We start from the raw sequence: 23,760 nt of genomic DNA, 5'->3' as shown, positions 1-23,760 counted from the left end.
ACCATAAATACGATTACTTCGAACAGATCGGTCCCTGGTCCACTTCTTGGACAAAATGGATCATATATGCTAAAAAGCTACCTACGTACAGAACTTTAAGCAAATCGGACCGTAAATACGATTTTTTCTAATAGATCAGTCTCTGGTCCACTTCTCGGAAAAAATGGATCATTTATCCTAATATATGCCAAAAAGCTACCTGCGCACCGAATTTTAAGCAAATCGGACCGTAAATTCGATTCTTTCGAATAGATCGGTCCCTGGACCACTTCCCGGAAAAAATGGGTCATATATGCTAATATATGCTAAAAAGCTACTTACGTATTAAATTTTAAGCAAATCGGACTATAATAAGATTTTTTCGAATAGATCGGTCCCTGGTCCACCTACCCGAAAAAAAAAAAAAATTTTTTAGCCTAAAACATGGTGGCTACCGAAAGCTATTTGTATACAAAATTTCATGAAAATCGCACCAGCCGTTCGCGAGATTACCTGTTACAAAAAAAGGGACTTCTCTTTATATAATTAGTATAGATATATATATCTCGGTTCCTAGACGTGACCCAGCGAAACGCCGGGACACGTATAACTTCTTTTTTACCGATATAACTTTCCCCGGTAGTTTGAACCCTTCCCGATCACTGACCCCTACCATTTGTCTCACAGTGTTATTTGCAACCTATCTGAAAAATTAAAATATGGGTGTCAAACGAAATGTTGTTAAGAAACCTTCAGATTGAATATTTTGAATATTATTGAGGTGTTTTACTACTGAACAACTGCAACATGGGTGTCAATGAAATGTTTTTGAAAGTTTTAGTTCTAAACTACATGAAATACGGTTGCCACCTGTTTGAAAAATCAAAATATACTTTAACTAATACTATGTCTCCATTGAGAGATTTATCTATTAAGATTTAATAAATCCCAGTTGCTAAATCACAACCGTCTCCATTACCATTACGAGATATGTTTGACGTTCACATTTTTAAATATTTGACGTTCGCTTATGTATGATTTTACAAATATAGTTGCGGACATTGATATACAGACAGATAAAAGGAAGGTACCAAGCGGAATTTCATTATATGAATTCTGAATATTATTGGCTTCTTCTTCGTGGTAAATATGTATTTATAATATATAGTTTGGAAAGTGTAAAGAATGGTACCATATTCCGAATTATTTTCCCGAATTTAAGAAAAATTATCAAAACGCTAAAAAACATTTGCGGAAAGAAAAATATTTGTAGAACTCTCTTATTCATAGGAGGGAACCGAAAATCCAATCGTGGGCCTTTGGCATGTCATGAATACGAACTGAGTTCTAGAGGATGTTCGGTGCAATGTTATCGAAGCAGAACCATTACCGAAATTTATAAATTTTTGTCGCAGCGCGTAAATGACTTATAGAAAGCGGAGAAGACTCTGCATGATATTACTATAAAACAATTTTTCTAAATTTTTAGTTTTTAAAATAATATTTTCTTAATTTATTACAACCAAAGTTATGTAAATATGTATTACTAATTTTCCACCCAAACTAACAAAAAAATATAAAAAATATTCCCTAAAAATACGGAAATTCATGTTTTTATGATAGGCTAGATTTCAATGTCCTCAACTGTATATTGAAAATACAAATGTCATTTGACTTATGGCATGTGAATTTGTGGTTGCCACATCCAACAAATTGTACTTATTGATCAATATTATTGAAGATTTGACGAAGATTTAACTTAAATCTACTGCCTTTCGAGATTTAATTTTATATGATAAATCTCAAAAGATTTAACGTCAAATCTCGTCAGAGGGCTAAATCTTCACTAAATCTCACAATGGAGACATAGTATAAGGGAATTAGATAATTGGAATATGTATCGCAATATGGGTGCCAGACCAAAGGGGTTTAATAAGGTTGGAGTTGGAAAATATTTTGGAAAGGGTAGCCACCTGTTTTAAAAGTCGAATTTAAATTAATTGTACTCAAGTTAAAGTGTCACACGTAAGAGTGTTTAGAAATGATCAGATTGGGCATGTAGAGCCTTCGGAGGGATTTGAAGGGGGTTACCACCTCTTTAAAAACTATATTCAAATACAATTATATTATAAGTTAAATGAGTTATTATAATATAGGTATTAATCGAAAGTCTGTCAAAGGCTTTATTTCTAAGCTACATATGTATAGCAGGGTTTCCACGTATTTGAAAATTCAATTTCAATTATAGGAATTAGGTAATTTGAGTGCATATGTATGTATCACAATATGAGTGTGAGACGAAAGAGTTTTAAAAAGGTTGCCATTTGTTCAGAAAGTTAAATTCAAACTATTCAATAATTTCAATGAAGTATTTATTACTATAGGGGTAACAATCGAAATATTTTTGAATATTTTCATTTGTAAACTAAATGTATGTATTTGAATTCAGGGTGTTTAGTAATAGAAAAAGTATCACAATGGAGAGGTTTAAGAAAGTTTTGGTTTGAGATAGTTAATAAAGTTAAAATCTCCTATTTTTGGCATAGTTTAAGCAAGCTGAGATTTATTGAAAAAAATTACACCTGATATAGCAGGCAGAAATTTAATACACTCAACGAAGCGGGTGATGGCGATCTAGTTTCCTATAAATGAGATCATAATCCCAGTTTTTTAACTGATTTAATTTTTTTCTTCAACAAACGATTCACGGAACGTTGATTTTTATGGAAATATAATTGAGCTCCCCACTTCAGGAATGGCGCGGTTAAGCTTTTTCCTCAAAGCCAGGAATTTTGGTTATTTGATGAAAGGTACATTTAATTTAGCTCCTTATAAAGGAAAACTTTATAGACCTTAAAACATTAATATTATACGAATGTTTCTTCCCAGGAGTAGGATTTGTTTATGAAAAATATGTTTTCTAAATAAGTATCCTTCTTGAGTTCTCTTCCTGCTCATAAACTACTATAACCAAAAATATTTTAGCTAATACGAGTACAAACCAGACACTGAGGAATAAAACTGTTGTTAAAATAATACCCAGTGCCAGAATTGGTCGTCGGTTTAAGATTTGTTATGCCCGATGGGAACCAACTCCAAGTACGAAAGATCGTACAGCCAATTTCACGAAAGCAATTTAAGTGAAAATTATTTTAATTTTTTGAAATTTTTATGGAAATTGACAGAAAATAAATAATCATTTTCCATTTAAATTGCTTGTTAAACCAGCTGTTAGTAAAGCAAACTTATTTGTATTTGTTTTGTATTTATATTTTTTCCTTCTACATACATATAGTTTTTCCGTGGCTATGCTAATGCAATCAAAAGTCTCGATTCAAGAAAACTAGCCAGGTGCGATGTGGAATAAGAACATTCCATAGAGACCTTTGGGGTTTCAATTACATATCGGTCATTCACTAAACTACTGTCACAGCTAGGCTTTCTAACCGTCCTCCTTTCGGGAAATGTCCCCCGTCCGCCTCAAGGAGTAAGTCCTACTCAAAAGCTACACACTCCTCTTTTATCTTACTTTTTAACCGACTTCCAAAAAAGGAGGAGGTTATCAGTTCGTCGGAATATTTTTTTTTTTTATGTATGTTGCCGCATAACTTTGGACCACGTCAACCGATTTCTATAATTCTTTTTGCATCGGAAAGGTAGTGTCTCAGAGGTGGTCCCATACTAATCTGGTTTAGATCCGATCAGTGGATCATGAGATATATATATATATATATATTTTTTTTATATGGGAGTTGAAGTCGGTTTTTTATTGCTAAAAATTACTTGTATATCACAGTTTTAATTGTTTAAATATGAAGTTCGTAAATTACTTTCAAAAATAGAAGATAACGAACGAGTTCACTCATTTCATCAAACTGGCACTAAAATATTTAAATCAATGGTTTGGCTTTTCTGAAGAGTGTTGGTTAACGCAATTTCAATTAATCTTTAAATTCTGTGCTTTCGATGAAGTTGAAGAAATTTTAAAGGTGCTTAGATTAAAAGATAGTTTGGATAATCTAAGCATGGACAGACATTTTCGAAAACCTAAACATGGAAGGTTGCCAAATTCGTGGGACAAACAGTGATGCCAGATTGTGGGTAATTTCCCTATTTAAGGGATATTTCAAATAAACAAGTAATTTTTAGCAAAAAAAAACGACTTCAACTCTCATATAAAAAAAAATATATATATATATATATCTCATGATCCGCTCATCGGATCTTAACCAGATTAATATGGGACCACCTCTGAGACACTACCGATGCAAAAAGAATTATCGAAATCGGCTAACGTGGTCCAAAGTTATGCGGTAACATACATAAAAAAAAAATATTCCGACGAACTGATAACCTCCTCCTTTTTTGGAAGTCGGTTAAAAAGGGATTTCCATTTAACACGAGTATCGATGCATAACTGATCAAAATTCAGGAATATTCGACGCTCTTACGTAATTAATCGTCCGGAAGATGTGATGTGGAGTAAAATTATGTATAAGTATTAAACAAATTTTGAAATTTTTCTGACGTTAACCAATTCAAAAAAAAAAAAAATTTTCAACTGCTACTGGTGTTAACCCATTTCATCCCAGTGACAAAAAAATATTGGAATTTTTCTAATAAAACGTAGTACATGAGCTATTTTAGGCCTGAAAACGATGGAGAAGTGATTAAACAATTTTAGTCACATTGGGCTTCCTAGGGTCGGCCGTTGCGAAAACAAACGTTGGGAGAATCCACTACTATTACGTTGGGTGAGACAATATACTAAACAAGTTTGAAAATCACTCTGTTTAGGCAATTCAAACCTAAACTATATTATATAAATTTTCTCTGCTTTTTCCAAGCAAGGCGAATGGGTGTGGTGGTCAACGAGTACAAGACGAAGTATCTCCACGTCACTGTTGACAGTTATAATTCCGAGGAAGTGAAGAATTTCGTTTACTTGGGAACCAGCATTAACACCGATAATAATGTCAGCGTGGAAATCCAACGCAGAATCGCAATTCAGGAGTATAGTCCTCTCTCGACGTACGAAAACCACACTCTATAAGTCACTCATCATGTCCGTGCTGGTACATGGCGTAGAAATATTGACAATGACATCTGATGAGGCGGTTCTTTCAGTGTTAAAAAAAAGACACAGTGCATTGAATTGATATACAGAAGCCCCGCTGGCTTGACCATGTCGTTCGAATCCACTCCGATGCTCCAGCTCTGTAAGTATTCAACTCGGAACCCGCTGGTAGCGGAGGAAGACCCCCACAGCGATGGAAAGGCCAAGTGAAGAAGGACTTGGCTTCACTTGGCACAGCGCCAAATAAAAATCAGCAGAATGAGACAATGAATCTTCCACACATTTTGGGGAATTACTGTTTATTTTACGGTATTGCATTAACGGTGGTAGTAGTGAATCGTCCCAACGTTGCCCCAGACGCAGTAGGCAAAACTTATTTGGTGGATATATGTACAGGAAGTTAATTTGGCCTTTTGGCATCATGTTTAAGTCCATATTAAGAAAAAAATATTATTCCTGTCACAATTGCAGTCATTTCAAAATTGGTCCAAATTTTTCCCTATTTTTAACAAGGAAGAAGAAAAGACTAATTGCAAGTAAACACTTTTTGTTTACCAAATTAGTAAAATATAAGGCCAAGCTACCATTTGGTATAATCTATTGTGAGATTTTTGCGGCTTATCTATTTAAAAAAAATTTTAGTTCTGCTGTTGCAAAAACGCAACGGTGGTACGAAATGGGTTAAAGGTAAAAAGCGGAACGAATTAGCTGATGGAATGTTAAATACATTAATTCATACTTACCTTAATACACAAAATTTTTTTATCAAAATCTTGGGGTTTAATAAACACTGAAGCTAATTTACGAATGCAGTAGATGTTTTTAAATTCTTTTAGGCCTTTAGTGAAAAATCTACCGATCTTTGAATTTCGAAAGAATAATATATCGTCACCTGAGTGGAAGATCGACTTATCTCGGCAGCCAGTTCGACAACGTCCTATCTCAGAAAACTTTTCACGAAACGCCATACTCGAAAGTGAAATTCGTGTCGAATTTTCGTTGAGTATCGAATTTTCTGGCGGACAAAATTTTGCTTTCGATGGTGTAGAGAAAATTTAAAAAAAATTTAAAATTTTTATTAACTTCATGCTGTTTTAGCGTCGTGAATGTTAAACACTTTCGAGCTTGTGTTTACTTTTAAAAGATAATCCCTATACTCAGTTGGCACGATCTCTGAGAACAAAATCGTAGAGCCGTTGATAATTTTCACATATTTTAAATAGATTTGGCTCACAAACGCCTCTTTAGGCAGTCGAAAGTTTTTAGTAAATCTGTAGACAAATTTCTCAAATATATTCGAAAGACTACACTCAAACATTTGTACTCGTGGTCAGTTTAAGCTCTCATCCTCTGAAGAATCGTTGAACCAGAACTCCGTTGTACTAATTTTTACCACGTTTTTATAAATATGCTTTCGTTTTTATTTCAGTTTTCTCAGCGGTGAAAAATTTACTATTGTGAACAACCTAACCGAGCAAAATTCACAATAGCGCTATTCTTCATCGAATGAGCGTCATAATACCAAATTAAATTCGTTCGATCAGAACTTTCGACCACAGTCGAAGATCAAATGCAACTCATATTAGGGGCCAAGATTTACGTGAGCTGGACCGATTTGAAAATAGCTAAAAAAATTGAGTTTTTTGCATACAAACAGTTTCTTAAAGAACTTTTTGAGAAAAACTCAATTTTTGGAGGTATTTTCAAATCGGTCCAGCTCACGTAAATCCTAATATTTTTCCGAAATATCTCGGTGGTAGTCTGAAAATATAATAGATTTTATATTCCAATGGAAACACAGTACCGATTATTTTTTGTATAGGGAGTAGGAATGTTAGTCCCGGGATCCCGGACTTCTTAAGGTCTCGAAAATCCAGGGATTCTTGGCAAGTAATCCCGTAATTTGCACTGATGGCAATAATAGAAACTCCTTTTCTCGACCAGTATTGGCTATATTTCTTTTCTTATTTAATAATTAATATTTTTTTTATAAATATGTAGCTCTTTATACATACAACACCGCGCTATAGTAAATTGTATACACAAATATCAATATATTCGCGAAACCATGGGCCAAATATAGTAAAATTACGTTTTTATTTTTTCGCTCTGACGTCAGTAATTCAAAAATGATTTAAAAAATTCAGAGAAATGTGCTTAGAGAAGAAGTATGGGTATAAAATTAATGAAGAAAGCCTGTAGAATTTAAACAGATTAAAGTTTCTGATGCAGAAGGGCTGGTAAATATTGAAAATGTCATTTTAAAATTTTATCCTTGATATTTCGCAATATTTGTTTTTGAAAAAATTATATGTTAAGGGCTTATATAAACTCGATAACATCCTCGAATTTCGTTCTTCTAACTTTGTCAGCTTAAAAATTACCTATTCGTCTTTGTGAATCCAAAAAATATAAATTTTTTAAATTCCAAAGTAATTTCCTATTGCATGTGTTACCCATATTTTTATTTTACATTGCACTGAATTTATTTAATAATTTTTGGAATTAATCATATCTTTGATATTACAAAGTCCTTCAAAATAAATCCTGCGGTCAGAGAGAAAAAATAAAAACGCCACTTTAAATAAGAAAGTAGGTTTCAAACCCATTTATTTATTATATATTTGATTGTAACAACATAGAAGCAATTTTTTTTGATTCAGGTTGTTGAAAAGTAATGAATATCTAAATCCCGGGACCTCGAAAATCCCGGGATCGGAAAAAACCGAAAAATTAACATCTCTAATGGGGAGTGATGCAGTCTAATTTACATATACATATGTAATTCAGCATAGTTTGCATATGTACATATGCACAATGTCGCTTCTCAGTTTCTGTTCGACAACACTATTTGCAATTGAGTAATTCGCTTTGATACGCCTTCTCATTTGAATTTTTCCATTAAAATTATTTTCTCACATTCTACGTTCTAAAATTAAACTTAAAAATTTTCTATGACACCTGACATGACAGCAATTACAAGAATTTATACTTTATCGTTCTCGCCTTTTAACTCTGCTGCAATTTTCTGTGTAGGAATGTGTATAGCACTTGCAGTTGACTTTGGGCAACTAGTACTCCTCTTCTTGCAGCTGCGAGAAAGGCAAAAAGGTATTCGGAAGTTTATGCAGAACATTAAAAATTCTTTTCATGCGGACGCAAAACTCAACAATCTTAAACTTAGCGACAACTCTTCGTACATGAGATTAATGTAATTTCGACCAGTATTTTAGTGCTATGAGGTGTTAATCCAAGCTGAACAAACACATTGATACACTCATTCTGCGGCAGTGGCTTTCCTTTGAGTATAACTCTAACATAAATGACCTCGAAATCCAGATTTTCTACTTTTTGTGCTGTAACAATTTTTACAACGCTTTTATCAACTTGCAATGTTGTGTGTCCAGACACCATTTGCAGCTATAAAACCTTTGCTTTGCAAAGTTTCTATAAAAAAGTCTATGCACTACGTACGCTACAGCGGAAATGGACGACACGCCATTTCTTTAAATGAAATTAATTGGTGCTCGTATGTATGTACATACATATGTATATGCATGTGTGTGCACCAATCTATTAATATCGTTGAATTATTTTAATATCTATTGCAAAATTTTATACAGACAATACTAAAAGGTAGAAAATAAATAATATAAAAAAAACTTTTTAATATAGAACGCTTTTATAAATGGACTAAAAAGTAGAAAATAATAATTCTCAGTCCCATAGAATTTGTTTTGATAACTTTAGATTTTGAAATTTTAGCAAAAGTCATTATAAACAATTTATGAGATTAAAAATGAAAAGCGTGGGGCGCATGTAATAGACCAGAATTGATATGAAGGGTAATATATGTATGTATGTGGATATATGAATAACGACCGCTTAAAATCGATCTCAAATGTGTACTTTCTCTGTAGAAATTTTAGGTCTATGTAGTTTGACTATTGTCAATTAAATCTAGTGCTTTGTATTGCCATCCCGACAATACCGGGATCCTAAAAATCGAAAAAATTAACACTCCTAATGTATGTATATGCATTTACAAATATTAGAAGTTTGAATTTAAGTACAGAAACTAGTGGTTTAATTTACTTTGTCTGCGTCTACTCAGGCTAGCGGTTAGGTGGACATAGTCGCGTACGTTCTAGACATCAAAAAAAATTATACAAAAAAATTGTCTCACTGAAAAAATACAGTATAGTTTGCTTAGCTGCCCATTCTTCTTTGCACGAAAAACTTCTGCGCTTAACCGAAAAAAGCACTTAAGCGAATGTTGTTTACTACTTCAATGAGGAAGGTATCCGAATCCCTATGAGACCAAATAATGGAGGAGCACTTCCCACGTAGAAATTACTGCAAGCGAAATTTTTTCCGAATGGTATCTAACTATCTTTATAACTATATAAAATTATAGCCGTTTTTGTAGTTCTGCGAGATGAGCAAAATAAATAAGAGCTTGTAAAATTAGGGCAAGTGTAGAGCCAGGGTAGGTAAACGTGATACTTTCTGTGATAATTGATAATAGTTGCATAATTTTTAAGGCAAGTATCGCTAATGTGCAGTTATGTTAAATGCATCTATCGGAGCAGTTTCCTTATAAATGTGAAAAATAATGCCACTGATGCGCAATTTAGGGTAGGTATCTTAAAGCATAAAGGCAGCAAAGCAAAATATACTGTATCTATCGTCGCCAAAAAGATTCATGTGGCATTACCCGGGTGTTATTCGTTTAACCGGCTCCAACATATGTATATTACCCGGGTACCTGGGCAAATCGGGTAATACCCGGGTACCCGTCAGCCCTATTTTATGCATATGGCCCAATATTTCAAAATTCTTTGCAGGTTGTAATTTTCATCCGATTTCGTATTTATTTTTTTGAAAATTGATGAGATTTAGAAGAGACCTGTCGGGGCCCCATTTTTGGATTTTTATTTGTTGATATTAATTTTTTAGTGCAAAAAGAAGAGAAACTCGAAATTTTGAATAAAATCAATTCCCCAGTTCCTGTTAACCTTCATGCGCTCGGGATTGAAAACTCGCGTAGACGGTCGGATCTCTAGTTGTACCAAGCGCTGATTTGTAGGGAGAATCATTTAAGCATATGAACAGAAGGCGGTTACGCTAACTCTTACACAATTTTACAAATGTATTTTACAAAATAAAAAAGAATTGGTATACACAAAATGAAAGTGAAAACAAGTAATTTTTAAGCAAAAATTAAAACTGACTTCAATTCTCATATACAAATTTAAGAGTACCGTTGATTTCTTCATGATCCAATGATCGGATCTCCGAAGTGCCACCTTTGCTTTAAAAAAGAATAATACACATCGGAAAGCGGTAAAAGACATAAAATAAAAAAATAAACGAATTGATAATCTCCTGCTTTTTTGAAGTCGGATAAAAAATTAACTTTTATTCATCGAGTAGCATTTATCGAAAGTCTAAGTGATAATATGTGCGTCGCAAACTCGCTTCTTCTTTTTCAAAAACAAAATCCGTCTGTATAACACCTACCGAAGTCAGATACGCAACAACATAATTACGAAAAACCATGTTTCGACACGCAGGAATCAAAAAAATTGGTGGCTGAGTAAAAAAGTGATGTGACTTTTGTACACATACATATGAGAACGTGTAATAAAAATAAAAAAAAAAAATCAAAACACACGAAGCAATATATTCTTTTTCCATTGTAGGCAATTCTTTAAGTGTCATGGATTATTCGCGTGAAGGTATTTAACATTTATTTGACATGTTTCTTTTTTGATCAAAAAATTTACTTGGAAGTGCAGTTGCTTAAGATTACACAGGCCGACAAAATTTTGGCTAAATCTCAGAACAGAAACTTTTATATAAATTTCCGAAGGTTTTCGGTGCGCTGAACTCGAATCTGAACTCAGAATTCACTGTTGGCTCTGGTTTAAAAGATATACTACCTAAAAGTGCAAAAATAGCTGCTTTCGCCTATATTTGAAATTAAGTAGCATCACGGAAAAATATTTGTTACCAAAGCCATTATAGCTTATAGCATAATGATGCGTTTGGAGACAACAACCGGAAAACATTGTACAAATAACTAAACCGGACCCAAGTTTCTGAATAAGGGGCAGCAAACACTCTTTTTTGTTCGTTCATATAAATCAGTGGGTTAAAATATACGATATGAGACATCCTTTTCATATCGGATACCAACTTTGGTGTCACACTTTCGATTGGCTTAAATTTTTTTTATGGGTTCTATACATGAAATAAGCTAAAATCTTGCTCTAATTTAAATCTTTATATCTTGGGTTCTGCGTATCGTAGATACTTCGTTTTAAAGCTAAAGAAACTGGCTTAACATTTCTATATTATGTAAGGTGGTTAAGATTGTCCCAAAGCTACCTTAGCTATTAACAGTTGAACCTTTTAAAGATAATTTGCATAACGAGATGGTTTTTTTTGTGAGAGTCAACAATTTTTTGTAATTTCAAAAACTTATGATGAGGTATATTTAGCAAGGTGTTAAAAATCGGGTTTTTGCAAGAATTTAAATTTTATTGCATATTCCGATTGAGTACTTATCCAGGTATAATATTTGTACAGCAAGATATTTCTTTAAGGCGAATCAACATTCATATAACATAAGATTCTTATATTTTCATCCTCTAATTTTTCAAATACTATAAATCAAAGCCTGCTTTTATTATTTACTATGCACAATAATTCATTATATTACATGTCAATTTCAAGTCGGATAAGATAATTTTCGAAGGGGACTTATCTATAAACCGATAAAATTTCAATGGCTAATAACCGGGGGTACTTACAAACGGGATGCATATGAAAATCGAACCAATTTATGTACAATTTGATTATAAAATAACTACTACTACTAAATGGGGAATAAGTTCCTTTTTTGCTTGAAAAACATTCAATCAAAGCAGGTAATTGTTTATGATTTGTTAACTTTACCTCTAGCTATGGATTTTCGTTAACCAAATTAATTATAAAAATGCAAAGTATTTAAAATTATAAAACGTTTTAAAATGTATAACACTGGCCAACAAAATTCTGTTAAGTGAAAAATTGTAGCCGATTCTTATATGATTTTTCTCGTATAATCCGAATCTGACCGTAAAGATATTGGATTGGCTCTATTTATCGAGCAACTTAGGTTTAAAGCTGCCTAGAAACGCGTTTTTGGACATTTTAGAGCCTCTGTAAAACAATAACTTGATGCAATATACCCGTCTGGGTGTAGGATATGAAAGCCCAAACACTGCCATTTAATACTCAAAATTACAAAATTATGGTTAAACGGTTAACGGCCTTTATCCACATACTGAAAAAATTCCTGTACCAAATCCTATAAGAATCGGCTGTAATATTTTAGTCGACATAACATTGTTTAAATTTTGTTGGCCTGTGTAATTTTTATAGAAACCAGAAAATGTGCATTGGAATTCATAGATAGATTTAAACTTCACGGTATCTCTACTGAGCACGGAATATGACTTCAAATGCGTTATGCGCATACATACTTAGATATACATACTTACATACATATATATTCACCGATATTCACATCCACGTCAATTATTCATCATCCGTAAGCGACTGTGACTAACAAAATAATTACATGAAAATCTCTAAATTAATAAAGAATGGTTTGGTTGCATTTGGTAATTTATTAGTGCAAAAAATAACTCAGTGTTCCCATTATTTATTTGCATTCGTTCATGTCAGATTAATGTGCACTGCCATCACAAGCATATATGTAAGTAATGATTCGTAAATTTGTTCTAATTCTTGTAAAAATTTTCACACGAATTCAATAAAATCCCAAATTAAAAACATGCTGAATTGCACAACACCTAAAAGGATCGAATCACCGTCACCACCATTATCTCAGCTTCAGAAACAGCGGTTACGGATCCGAAAGCAAGATGCAGAACCGCAAACGCCGACAAGTAAATACGAAAAATCGAAAAAGACGAAAGCGAAGGCAAAGGAGAATGTAGCAAATCAGGGCAAGTCTCCCACAGACGACAAATTTCCCATAGAGCGTAGCGATGAACGAGTGGTACCTCCTTCAGTACCTCCTCACACAAACCCACCACAACAAAAAGCGTCACAAATAACTTCCGAATGGACAATTCAACAGCCACACTTGGCTACATTCAAATCACCGGCACTTGTTAAGTCCTTGACTGATCCACGTACTAAAATCACAAGTACAACAATAGTGCAAGCACCCAAAACTAAAGTAGAATCTGCACTTACATCACCAACATCAACAACGGCACCAGACCCCGCACCATGTACCGTAGCTCAGAAACTAAGAAGCACTGTAGCGCAATTTATGGACGCTGAACGTCAGCAGCACATAGAGGTCACCAGCGATTTCAATGATGCTGAAGATACGGCGAGTAGCATTGAGAGTGTGATTTCTACTGCACCAACGTTGCGTACGTCCAAGGAGACCAAGGAGAAACCGTCGCTTCTACCGAAGCCAAGAGTTAAAGTTGTTATACCACCTGCATTGCTACTGCACCAGCAACAGCAACAGCAATGCCAACAACAACCGCAGCAAGAAGAACAACACGAATTATCACTATCTACACCTTCCAGTCGCATTCCTGTTCGCACGGCAAATGCTGAAAGGCGAGTACTGAAGGCAGCTGCTGCGGCGGAGGGAATAGCGGCTCAAGTTGGGGTTGTCGGTGTTGAAAATGTTGTTATTGCTATGGGGGATCGCTCACCTAATGTAATTCAACGCGAGCAGTCTCCAACAAATATGACGCAGAGCAAAGCAGTGATTAAGTAAGTCCAAACCCCATTTGCAGGAAAAAGCTATAAGAAAAGTTGCACGAAAATGGTAAGAAGAAAAGTTATGTAAATGTTTTAAAATAGTAATGCAATAATAATAGATTAGCCTGAAGTAGAATTAATTCTTTAATCAACGAGTCGACTTATACTGTTGGGGATGTCAAATATGTATTATGGGGAATACATTTATTAGGAGAAAGCTTAAAAACTAAATTTTCCGAAAATTTTACCGCTTCTTTAGAAAGATGCTGATAACTGCGGGTATGAGCACAGTCAAATACATACATACGTATACGTACATTCGAGTGGTCCAAAAACACTAAAGTCGAAATTTTAATGCCGCCATCCTCTAGGATTGTTCTATACCGAGAAAATACACCCCTATTGTTTATTTTCAAATCAAAAAATATTTAAGGAGTGTTCAAAGTGCTCAAAGTTGTCCATGTATTTAAAATCAATATTTTTTTTTTATCGGAAAACTCGGGTTCTCTTCAGGAGACTTTCAATGTTAATATCTAATTGTTTACTAAAGCATTTTCTTAATACTAAAGATTTTTTATTGGTCCCTTATTACATTTTCTGGGGGTTTTGACGGACCTATAAAATATAGTTACCATGAAAAAAATGGTTTAAGAAACAATTGGGTATTATTGTTGGGAATATCCTGAAGAGAAACAGAAATATCCTGAAGGGAAACAGGGGTTTCCGATCGAAAAATATTGATTTTCAAGAATTCTGTACCATGTCTGCGACAGAGTTGGGCAAAATTTATTCGAATGACGAATAACAAATGAATAAATTGTTTTTCTTGTTATTCGTAAATAATAAATAATTTTGTTTATTAAAAAAAAAAATTATTCGAATGACGGATAAATTATTTTATTCGTTATTCGAATAATTATTATCTTCATTAATTATTCGAATAACGAATAAAATAATAATAAAAGAAGTAATTTATGTATGTAGATATGTACATATATTTATGTATAAAATGATAACCGTTTTCGTTGTTGCGATTTAACTCAAACCTCTGGATAGATCTAAGTCAAATTTTCGGAGGTTATTCCCTGCGATAAAGGCTACTAGAAAACTCCTTGGTTGCGATGGAGCCGAGTTATTTATAAAAGCCGTATTTATGAACCGATTTCGTTCAAATTCAAAATGTGTTCTTCCTGCATGATGAAAAATACTTATGCGAAAAATGGACCCGCTAGGTGGCGCTGCAGTTGAGTTATTTAGAAAATCCCTATTTATTGTACAATCAGGTTGCAATTCATAATGGTGCTGCAATCGAAATCATCAGAAACCCCATATGTTTGGACTACTTTGTTTTTTATGTTTATATTATATGAATTTACGATGTCTTACGTCGTCATACACCCTAAATGCGACTTTGCATCTACCTCCGCTTGATGAAATTGCTCGGGCGGCCAGTGCTGCAGCAGTAAGACTCAAGGAAACCAGCTCTTGGATATTTTTAAAGTGGCGAATCAGCAAGGAAAGTGACGACCACATCCTTCCAAGAAAGACCACTGTTGGTATATCAATGGCCAAATTTTACATCGAGGGTTTTTGGCTCTCCTATAATAGAAAACGCACATCTGTGCTCTTCAGCTTCCTTATAAGGACTTTTGTTGGCCTACATGACATAAGTCCTCTAGACGCATCGGACCAATGTTGTAGTTGCAAGATCATAGAAGAAGATTACGCACGCTTAGAAAAGATCTCACAAGTGGAAATAAAACCATCGGTAAAGCTCATGACATTGAAAGGGATTTTTTCTTGCATATAGCATCAGAGCGCTATTTTTTTGGCAGAAATATGTGTGAGAAGGGTTCTGCTCTTTAGTTGTTCAACCTAAATTAAGATTTTTTACTTTACCCATATTTGGTTTTCAACGCTATTCTTGCATGGGCCAACGCAAAAAATCTTATCAGGGGCCGCGAAACCAGAGGGAATGAGCTAGTATTCTTGATAAAATAGTAAACAAAATTCAGCTAACTCACAATCCTTGACAATAGAAATAAAAGTAAAAGGTGGCTCAATGTGTTAAAAATGAATTTTTATTCATTATTTAAAATAACGAATAAAACAACGAATAAATTATTCGAAAGCAATTTATTCACGAATAATTTATTCGTAAAAGAGTTATCTGCGAATAATTATATTACGGATAAAATTTTATTCGAATAATTATCTAAATAACAATTTATTCGAATAATGCCCAACTCTGGTCTGCGAAAAGTTGTTTTCAGCCATATCAAATGCATAGAAAACTTTGAGCGCTTTGGCCCCTCCCTAAATATTTTTTGCTTTCAAAATAAAAAAACAAGGGTATATTTTTTTGGTATAGAACAATTCCGACTTTACTTCTTCATATGCATTATGGGACCACCCTGATGTACATTCATAAGTATCTCTGCAGGGAAAGCTACTAGTTGTGAACTAGAATTCTACCAGTTTGCGTTTCGGCCCAACTAGTTCACGTTCTATCCACGTCCACCAAAATATTTCGGAAAAATATCAAGATTTAAGCGAGCTGGACCGATTTGAAAATACCTGCAAAAATGGAGTTTTTTATGAATAAAAATAGTTTTTTAAGATTTTTTTTGAAAAAAGTCCTCTCAAATGACTAAACGGTTTAAGCTTAAGAAATTTGCATAAAAATATTTTTAAAAAATTTTAAAAAATGTTCAACGGAATCGTAATAATAAGCTTTTTGTTGCTGTTTTTTAACTTTTTTCAAAGATTGGTATACGAAAAACTTGGATAACTGAACCCAAACTCTTCCGATTTAGACTCGTGAGGTATCATTGGAAAGGTATTTTCTCACCCTTTTTATTTCTTTGCTAATACTCTCATTCAAAGGATGAAAGAGAAAGGTAGGATGAACGAGCTTCATTCAATTTTGAATTAAGATGTGTTGGTATTTAAAAAACAAAGGGGCACGAATGACTTTTTTTGCTAAGAAATAAAAATACTGGGAAAATACTTTTCTACTGAGATCCCGTAAGTCTAAATCAGAATAGTTTTGGCCCCGTTATTTAAGTTTTTCGTAAATCAATCTTTGAAAAAGTAAAAAAAAAACAGCATCAGCAATCTCATTATTGCGGTTCCGTTGAAAAGTTTTTAAATATTTTAATGCAGATTTTTTAAGCCTTATCTGTTTTGTCATCTGAGGGGACTTTTTTCAAAAAGTTCTTTAATAAACTATTTTTATTCATAAAAAACTCCATTTTTGGAGGTATTTTCAAATCGGCCCAGCTTGGTTAAATCTTAATATTTTTCCGAAATATTTTGGTGGACGTCTTAGAATATAGTAAATTTTGTAATCCCCCTACGCAACCTTTCGTAGCAAGGGGGACAAAAAGACCAAATGGGGTATGTCCCATGTTCTGGCGCTTTGGATTGTCGTAATGAATCCATTTTTCATCGCCGGTACAATGCCATGTAAAAACGACTTCGCTTTGTACCGTTGAAGGAACATTTGATTAACAGAAGAGTTCGTGAGGCACCCAGTTTTCGACTTTCTGCACCATACCAATGGCTTTCAACCGCAATGAAATATCTAGTTGAGTCACACTTAATACTCCTGCAAGTTCTTCTTGGGTTTGGCACGGGTCTTCGTCCAAAATTGCCTCCGATTCGGCATCTCCAAACCTTTATGGTATTCCTTCGCGCAGCTGTGTCAAAGTCACCACTTTGCAAACGTCGGAAGCAATACTGACAGGTTGAAATTGATGGAGCATGGTCTCCGTAAGCCTCACACTGCAGCCGATAACTTTCTGCTGCAATTTTCTACCAATTCTTCCCGCGAATGGAGTTTTGTAGGCATAGTACATACTGTAAAATGTGGTTAAATGATGATGCTTTAACATGAAGTTGGCTGCAACATTGCCCGGTATGCTTAAACACTACTGATGCCCTATGTTGACAATCCTTTAAAACTTACTTATATGTATACCCATACTGAGAAAAGAGTTTAGTTACGTCAACTATATATGTTTCTATCAACACACGATTTGGTTATAGTAACATTATTTGGTTATATTTACCAAATCATGTGTTGCGAGAAATATACTTAGCTGAATTTTTATCTGCGAGCAATATTTATTATTATCAACCAATATGTAGTATGAGTAGAAGTCGGTCAGAAATCCATTCTACCTTGCTGAATGTGCCTTGCTTGGAACAAAAAATTTGCTTAAAAAATATTGAGATACATATGTATAAGTGGTTGAGTACTAGAATTTACGTAAAAATATTTAAGCATACATATGAATTTATCAATTTATGAATGCCCCGTTAGATGTCATTTAAAAACACTGTCAATTTTGTATAAACGTATATAGTATGTATGTAGTTTTAAGTGAGCACATTGAAAATAATTCAGTTCCATTTTATAACACTCGCACTATCCATACGACCGTACTTCACAACCTCAATGCAGGTAATTGAATGCATACATACATAGGCAAATATTCTTCCATAATTTTATATAATGCACGCGATTCATAACGATCCCTGCATCCTTTTTAAGTATAGTGTTCAAACTACCTTTTTGTTTCATAAATTTGGAAAGCTTTAGTAAAGCTTTTATCTAGACTCTTAAAATTAGCAAATTTCAAATTTACACTTTTACCTGCGTTCTTATATAAATGCACCTGATACCAGCATTGTATAATCATATTTAATTCACTGGGCTATTTAAGATAAAATATCATGTAATTTGGATTTTAATTTGTTTTTTTTTGCAGTCAGATGTTAGTGTTAAAGCTGGAAACTCACATACATATGTATGTATATGTATGTTGCTGTATAAGTTTATTCAATTATTCATTAGACGAAATCATAGCGTAAAATTATTTAATTGTTTAAAGCATTATATGAGTTCTAGCAGTTAGTTTATGCGGTAATAAATATATTCGGCTTATGAGGTATACTTGGCTTTTACACATTTAGATTAGTACCCTTTTTATGTTTTTTTTATGATTTTTGAGTATGTAAATATTTATTGGTTTATGGTGTGTGTATTAATTAGCAAAAAAAGGTACATACAAATAAGCAATAGTTCTCTTCAATGTTTTCTACACCCTGTATTGAGTCATCTTACGTGTTCTCTTTGTGTATGTGTTTGGTTATTTTCCTTAGCTTATTTTTTCCAATTCTGAGTCAATTATACGTGTTTCTTTTAGTATATTATAATTTATTTAAACATTGATAAAATGAATTAAAATTTTATTCACCTTTATTCCATCTATAGTGCTGAGAAACGAGCGTCCTGGCGTGCTGCTCGCTTGCGCTCCCTGGAACAAGGTGCCCAGGAGGCTCAAGACGTCATCAAAAATATGAACAAAATTGCTGATGATCTACTTGTTGCACCTGTTGAGGTTTGTATGCAAAGTTTCGATGTAATCATTATGTACAACTGGCATTCATTTCATCATAACCACTTTTATATAAAAGCTTTCTAAAAAAGTCCCTCCCAATCCAAGGATCTCTAATACACCTTGGTACAGATTTGCTTGAACTAATGGCTTGTTGCAAAATGTCGTAACCTTCATGCATACGTACCTACTACACGCATTATTGTCAAATGGATTAAAATGTGGTGCTTGTTTTTTGCATTTTCCTGCCTAAGTAATATACATACGTATGTTCATTTATACATATAAATAATTTTAGCAACTAACTATACTGACGATTAATTACCCACATTTAAGTGATATTGCAATTAATATCTGTAGAAAATCCTGTTTTAACTGAAGAGTAATCCTCAAAAAAGCATACAAATTGTTTTTCGAATGGTCGGCTAGCTTTGTCTGTATACATTTCTTGATTGACATCCCTGACGACATATCTTAGTCTGCTGTTCGTAGGCTTCAACTGTTTTGAAAAGCAGCGCAAAGCAAATAATGAATACAGTCGAGGTAGTCATGTCGTTGTGTGTCTGGGTTCAAGATAAATTCGTACTACGTCATTATTATTTGGTAAAAATTTTGTCTTTCGGTGGAAAGCGAACTCCTTGAAATTGTGACCATTGCAAAAATATAAATGGTGAAGAATCGGACGAAATACTTCTCATAAAATCAATAGGAAAAGCCTTTTGGAAGCCACTTTATTGTTCCTTCGCTGACTAGGTAGGTTTAAAGCAAGACACACACATATGTACGTACGTAAAATATGTACGTTGCTTAATTCGATCTTTGAGCCGTACTGAGTGACGAAGCTTATTCACTGCTAAGAGCAACGTTTGTAATTTCCCAATTTACTACAGGACGAGGGCGAGTTCGAATCGAGTTCGTTTCGACGTCGGTATGGGGAGCTCGAGGAACTATAAAAACTGAATGCTAGTTTTGAGCCACTTCAAGCTTGCACTATATGTATTATTCTAAAATTTGAATGGTCTATGCATATAACTCCATGCCTTTTTTTTAGTTTCTGATAAAAAGTATGAAATTTTCAGGAAATCGGGTTGATTTTAATATTGCACACAGTTTGAAATTTGGATGTACATATATGGCTTTTGTTTTAGAATACAGTACATATTGTCAGCTGAGTGTGAGATCGTCCTGCCGCAGATGCCGACTCGAAAGCGCCATACCTCAGCAAACGGTTGAAAAAGCTCTATTTCAGAATTTTGTTGAAGAACGCCCTATCTCAGCATTTCAGAAACGCCATATATCCACTGCCGCTTTCTAAAACGCACTATCCCACTATATAATTTAAATATATATATCGGCAGTTGAGATAGGGCGTCATTGAAACGCTTTCGAATCGGCAGCCGAGATAGGGCGATCTTCCACTCAGCCGTCGATATGTACATATCGATGGTCCTGTGCAATAACGAGACAATTCAAACTTAAAAAAATAAAAACTGTTACTACTGTTAAGTAGCTCTTGTCTATAAGTAAGTAGTTAGGATTGCTAAAGTAAGTACAAAAGATTAGACATGGATTCGACAAGGATTAGAAACATGAGCCACTTAACAGTAGCAATAGTTTTTATTTTTTGAATACACAGGACCATCGATATGTAAATATCGTCACCCTTATGCCAGAAGTATTCATGAACAAATTTACCCATTTTGAGTTATTGGATTGACTTGATTAACCTTTGGATGTTCTATGTTATACCAAAACCTAGAATAGCATGCGTACATGGAAACCACGTATTTTACAATGTCAATTACATGAATAAAAAACTTTCAAACTAGATTTTCCAACATTTTCATTTTTACACGTTCATGTTTCTGGCATAAGGTGGACATAGATACCTATTTTTTAAATAATGCATTGAAAAAAAAAAACAATCCAGTTGCAATTTCTTAGTACTGCATACATTTTTGGCACCGTTTTGCCGAACAAAATGTTCACCCCAACGATTCGAAACTGAATTCGATTCGAAGTCGTTTCGCAAATTACGTTCTTAGCATAAATTTACTCATATCTTTTTGATGGGCTAACGTTATTTGTGATTTTTAAATCCACTTTAAAAATGCATCTTAGTACATATGTAGGTAAATAAATAGTAAATTTGTTTGCGTTGATTTATTAACAGTTTGGACATGGATCAACTCGATCAACTTAATTCTACTTTGGCGAGGATTTAACCGATTTGATCTTGGCCGTCGTTGGCTTGCGTACGATATTTTCGTCCATCGAAAACGTCGGGTTGATCGACTAAGTTTTGTGTTTCAAAGAAAAGATAATAATGACATACATATCGCTAATTTATAGTACTTAAAAAAACTCGTAACTTAAAAATGCTGATTTTCAAGATACAATTGACATGTAGTTTTATATTATTAGCTCAGCCTGTAGGAATTCACTTAAATTCATTAAGGACCTCCATGCCAAAAGCCTATGATGCAAGTGAGTAAAGCTACAATTTCGCCAACTTTCCTACAGTTTAGTAGAATTCGAAAAATGTTTGAAAGTTCTCAAAGTGAAGCAAATAAAGGAAGCGAGCATGGGCCCAATACCTTGACTACATAAATGAAGACATATGTTTTTGAATTTATTGTACTTGAAATTTTAATGCACTACGGAAGAAAGTGTTGGAGGAACGGAACGAGATCGCAACCTCTTTTATTTAAGACATTCCTTATTTTTTCAAAGTACACCGCCCGAACAAAGTATTGGCACAGCAAATTTTTCACAATATATGCAAAAGTTTTCATTCTAATATTTTTCCACTGATTTCGTATAAAAATATGTTTCATTCTACAACAAAAAACATAAAAATATAATTCCTAAACTTTGTGCAAAACTCGCGAAAATTCAGCAAATTTTCATGAAAATTTAAAATTTTTTAAGAAGATTTTTTAGAATTTGTTTGAGTATGCATATTTGTAGCCCAATGAATTTTATTATAATAAAGTGCAAGATTTAAGTAGGAAGAAATTACCGTTGATTTTTGGCATTTTTTTTCCACGCAGTCTCTTCCATTTAACAATTTTTTTTCGAAAATACTTTATATGGAAAAAATGCAAAACACCTTCAACAAAAAAAATTCTCAAAAATCAACGCGATTTTTGACTAACTCCTAACTTGCATTTTATTACTAGAACTTAATGGGCTGCAAAACTGCATACTCAAAAAAATTCTCAAAAATATGATTAAAAAGTTGAAAATTTTGATGAAAATTTGCTGAATTTTGGCGAGTATCGCACAAAGCTTAGGAATTATATTTTTGTGTTTTTTGTTGTTGAATAAACCATATTTTTATACGAAATTGGCAAAAAAATATTAGAATAAAAATTGTTGCATATATTATGAAAAATTTCTGTGCCAATACTTTGTTCGGGCGGTGTATTGCACTTTTCGACATGTACACGTTTATCGTCGCTTGGCGCGCAATATCTCGTATCTGCCAACTGCAATGCCACGTATGAGGTGGCATAGAAAAAAATTTATTTTGGTTACCCTTTCTCAATGCTTCCCTACTTCACCAATTTAATGGTCAATAATTATAGTAGAAACTCACATTTAGTAAGTTTAGGTGGAAAGCCATTTAAAAGTTTTAACGAAAATAAATTTCTTCGCTCCTTTTTGAAATTCGGACTGTCTTATAAGTGATATTGCATTTGGCGGATACGAGGTATTGCGCGCCAAGCTACGTTATATGTAGCATACGCTTGGAAATTTGATTTGTTTAATCAATTGATTTCTTTCACACTCTTACAGGCGTTATAGGCCCAACTATACATACTTAAAGAACCTCTGTCTGATATTTGTTCTTAATTAAATTACTTTAGAGAGTTTATATAGGGTTTAGGAATGTTTTCGTTTTAGCTCTGTAACCTTCATACTTCATTCATACGTCACTTCAAAGCCATTCATTGTGTACCTATAAATGTAGTTATTCGGTAAAAATCATTGCTAACAATTTACCATTATCATATTTTTTTCTCATATTTATTTGTAGCAGGTTAAAAAAATTGTTTTCCCAAAAATCGCTATAAAATCAAGCGATGGTCCCGTTATAATACGCGAACGTGAAAAGATACTAGATGAAAAAATTGTGCGGCGAACCGAAGAGGTACCATGTCCTCTCACAGGACGACCTCAACTGCGAACTGTTGAATACATTGAGAAAATCATCGAAACTGAGGTTAGCTTCATAAATACCCAAATTCTTAAAATTGTATAGACAGATAAAAAAAATTGGTGGAGACTTTAAATGAAAGTATTTAGTTGAAAAAACTTATCATGGTTTCCTTCAATATTCACATGATATTTTTTTCTTTTTATTTTGACGCTTCTGCGTTAATTGATTTGTATGTACATGTATATCTTCTTTATGGAGTGTTTTCTGTTCGTGTAGTAACGTAAAAGCAGCTATGTAATTTACACACATTACGCATTATCCCTGCGGGAAGG

The 23,760-nt window shown here is 33.7% G+C and overlaps 1 protein-coding gene across 1 annotated transcript in view; it reads left to right on the top strand.

The window, feature by feature from the left end:
• Positions 1 to 23,760, top strand: part of LOC118738082 — a gene marked incomplete at its 5' end in the record, with an annotated part of 312,005 nt that overhangs the window by 268,228 nt on the left and 20,017 nt on the right. Inside the window, 3 exon segments of the mRNA XM_036469005.1 lie at positions 12,929 to 13,870; positions 19,140 to 19,266; positions 23,306 to 23,491. Coding sequence (XP_036324898.1) covers positions 12,929 to 13,870; positions 19,140 to 19,266; positions 23,306 to 23,491 — 1,255 coding nt within the window.

This window comes from Rhagoletis pomonella, unplaced genomic scaffold (genome assembly GCF_013731165.1).
Source record: "Rhagoletis pomonella isolate Grant_MI unplaced genomic scaffold, Rhpom_1.0 Rhpom_scaffold_00004, whole genome shotgun sequence".
Classification (NCBI taxonomy): Eukaryota; Metazoa; Arthropoda; class Insecta; order Diptera; family Tephritidae; genus Rhagoletis; species Rhagoletis pomonella.
The sequence above is the reverse complement of the archived record's forward strand: the minus strand, read 5'-3'. Positions and strand labels throughout refer to the sequence as shown.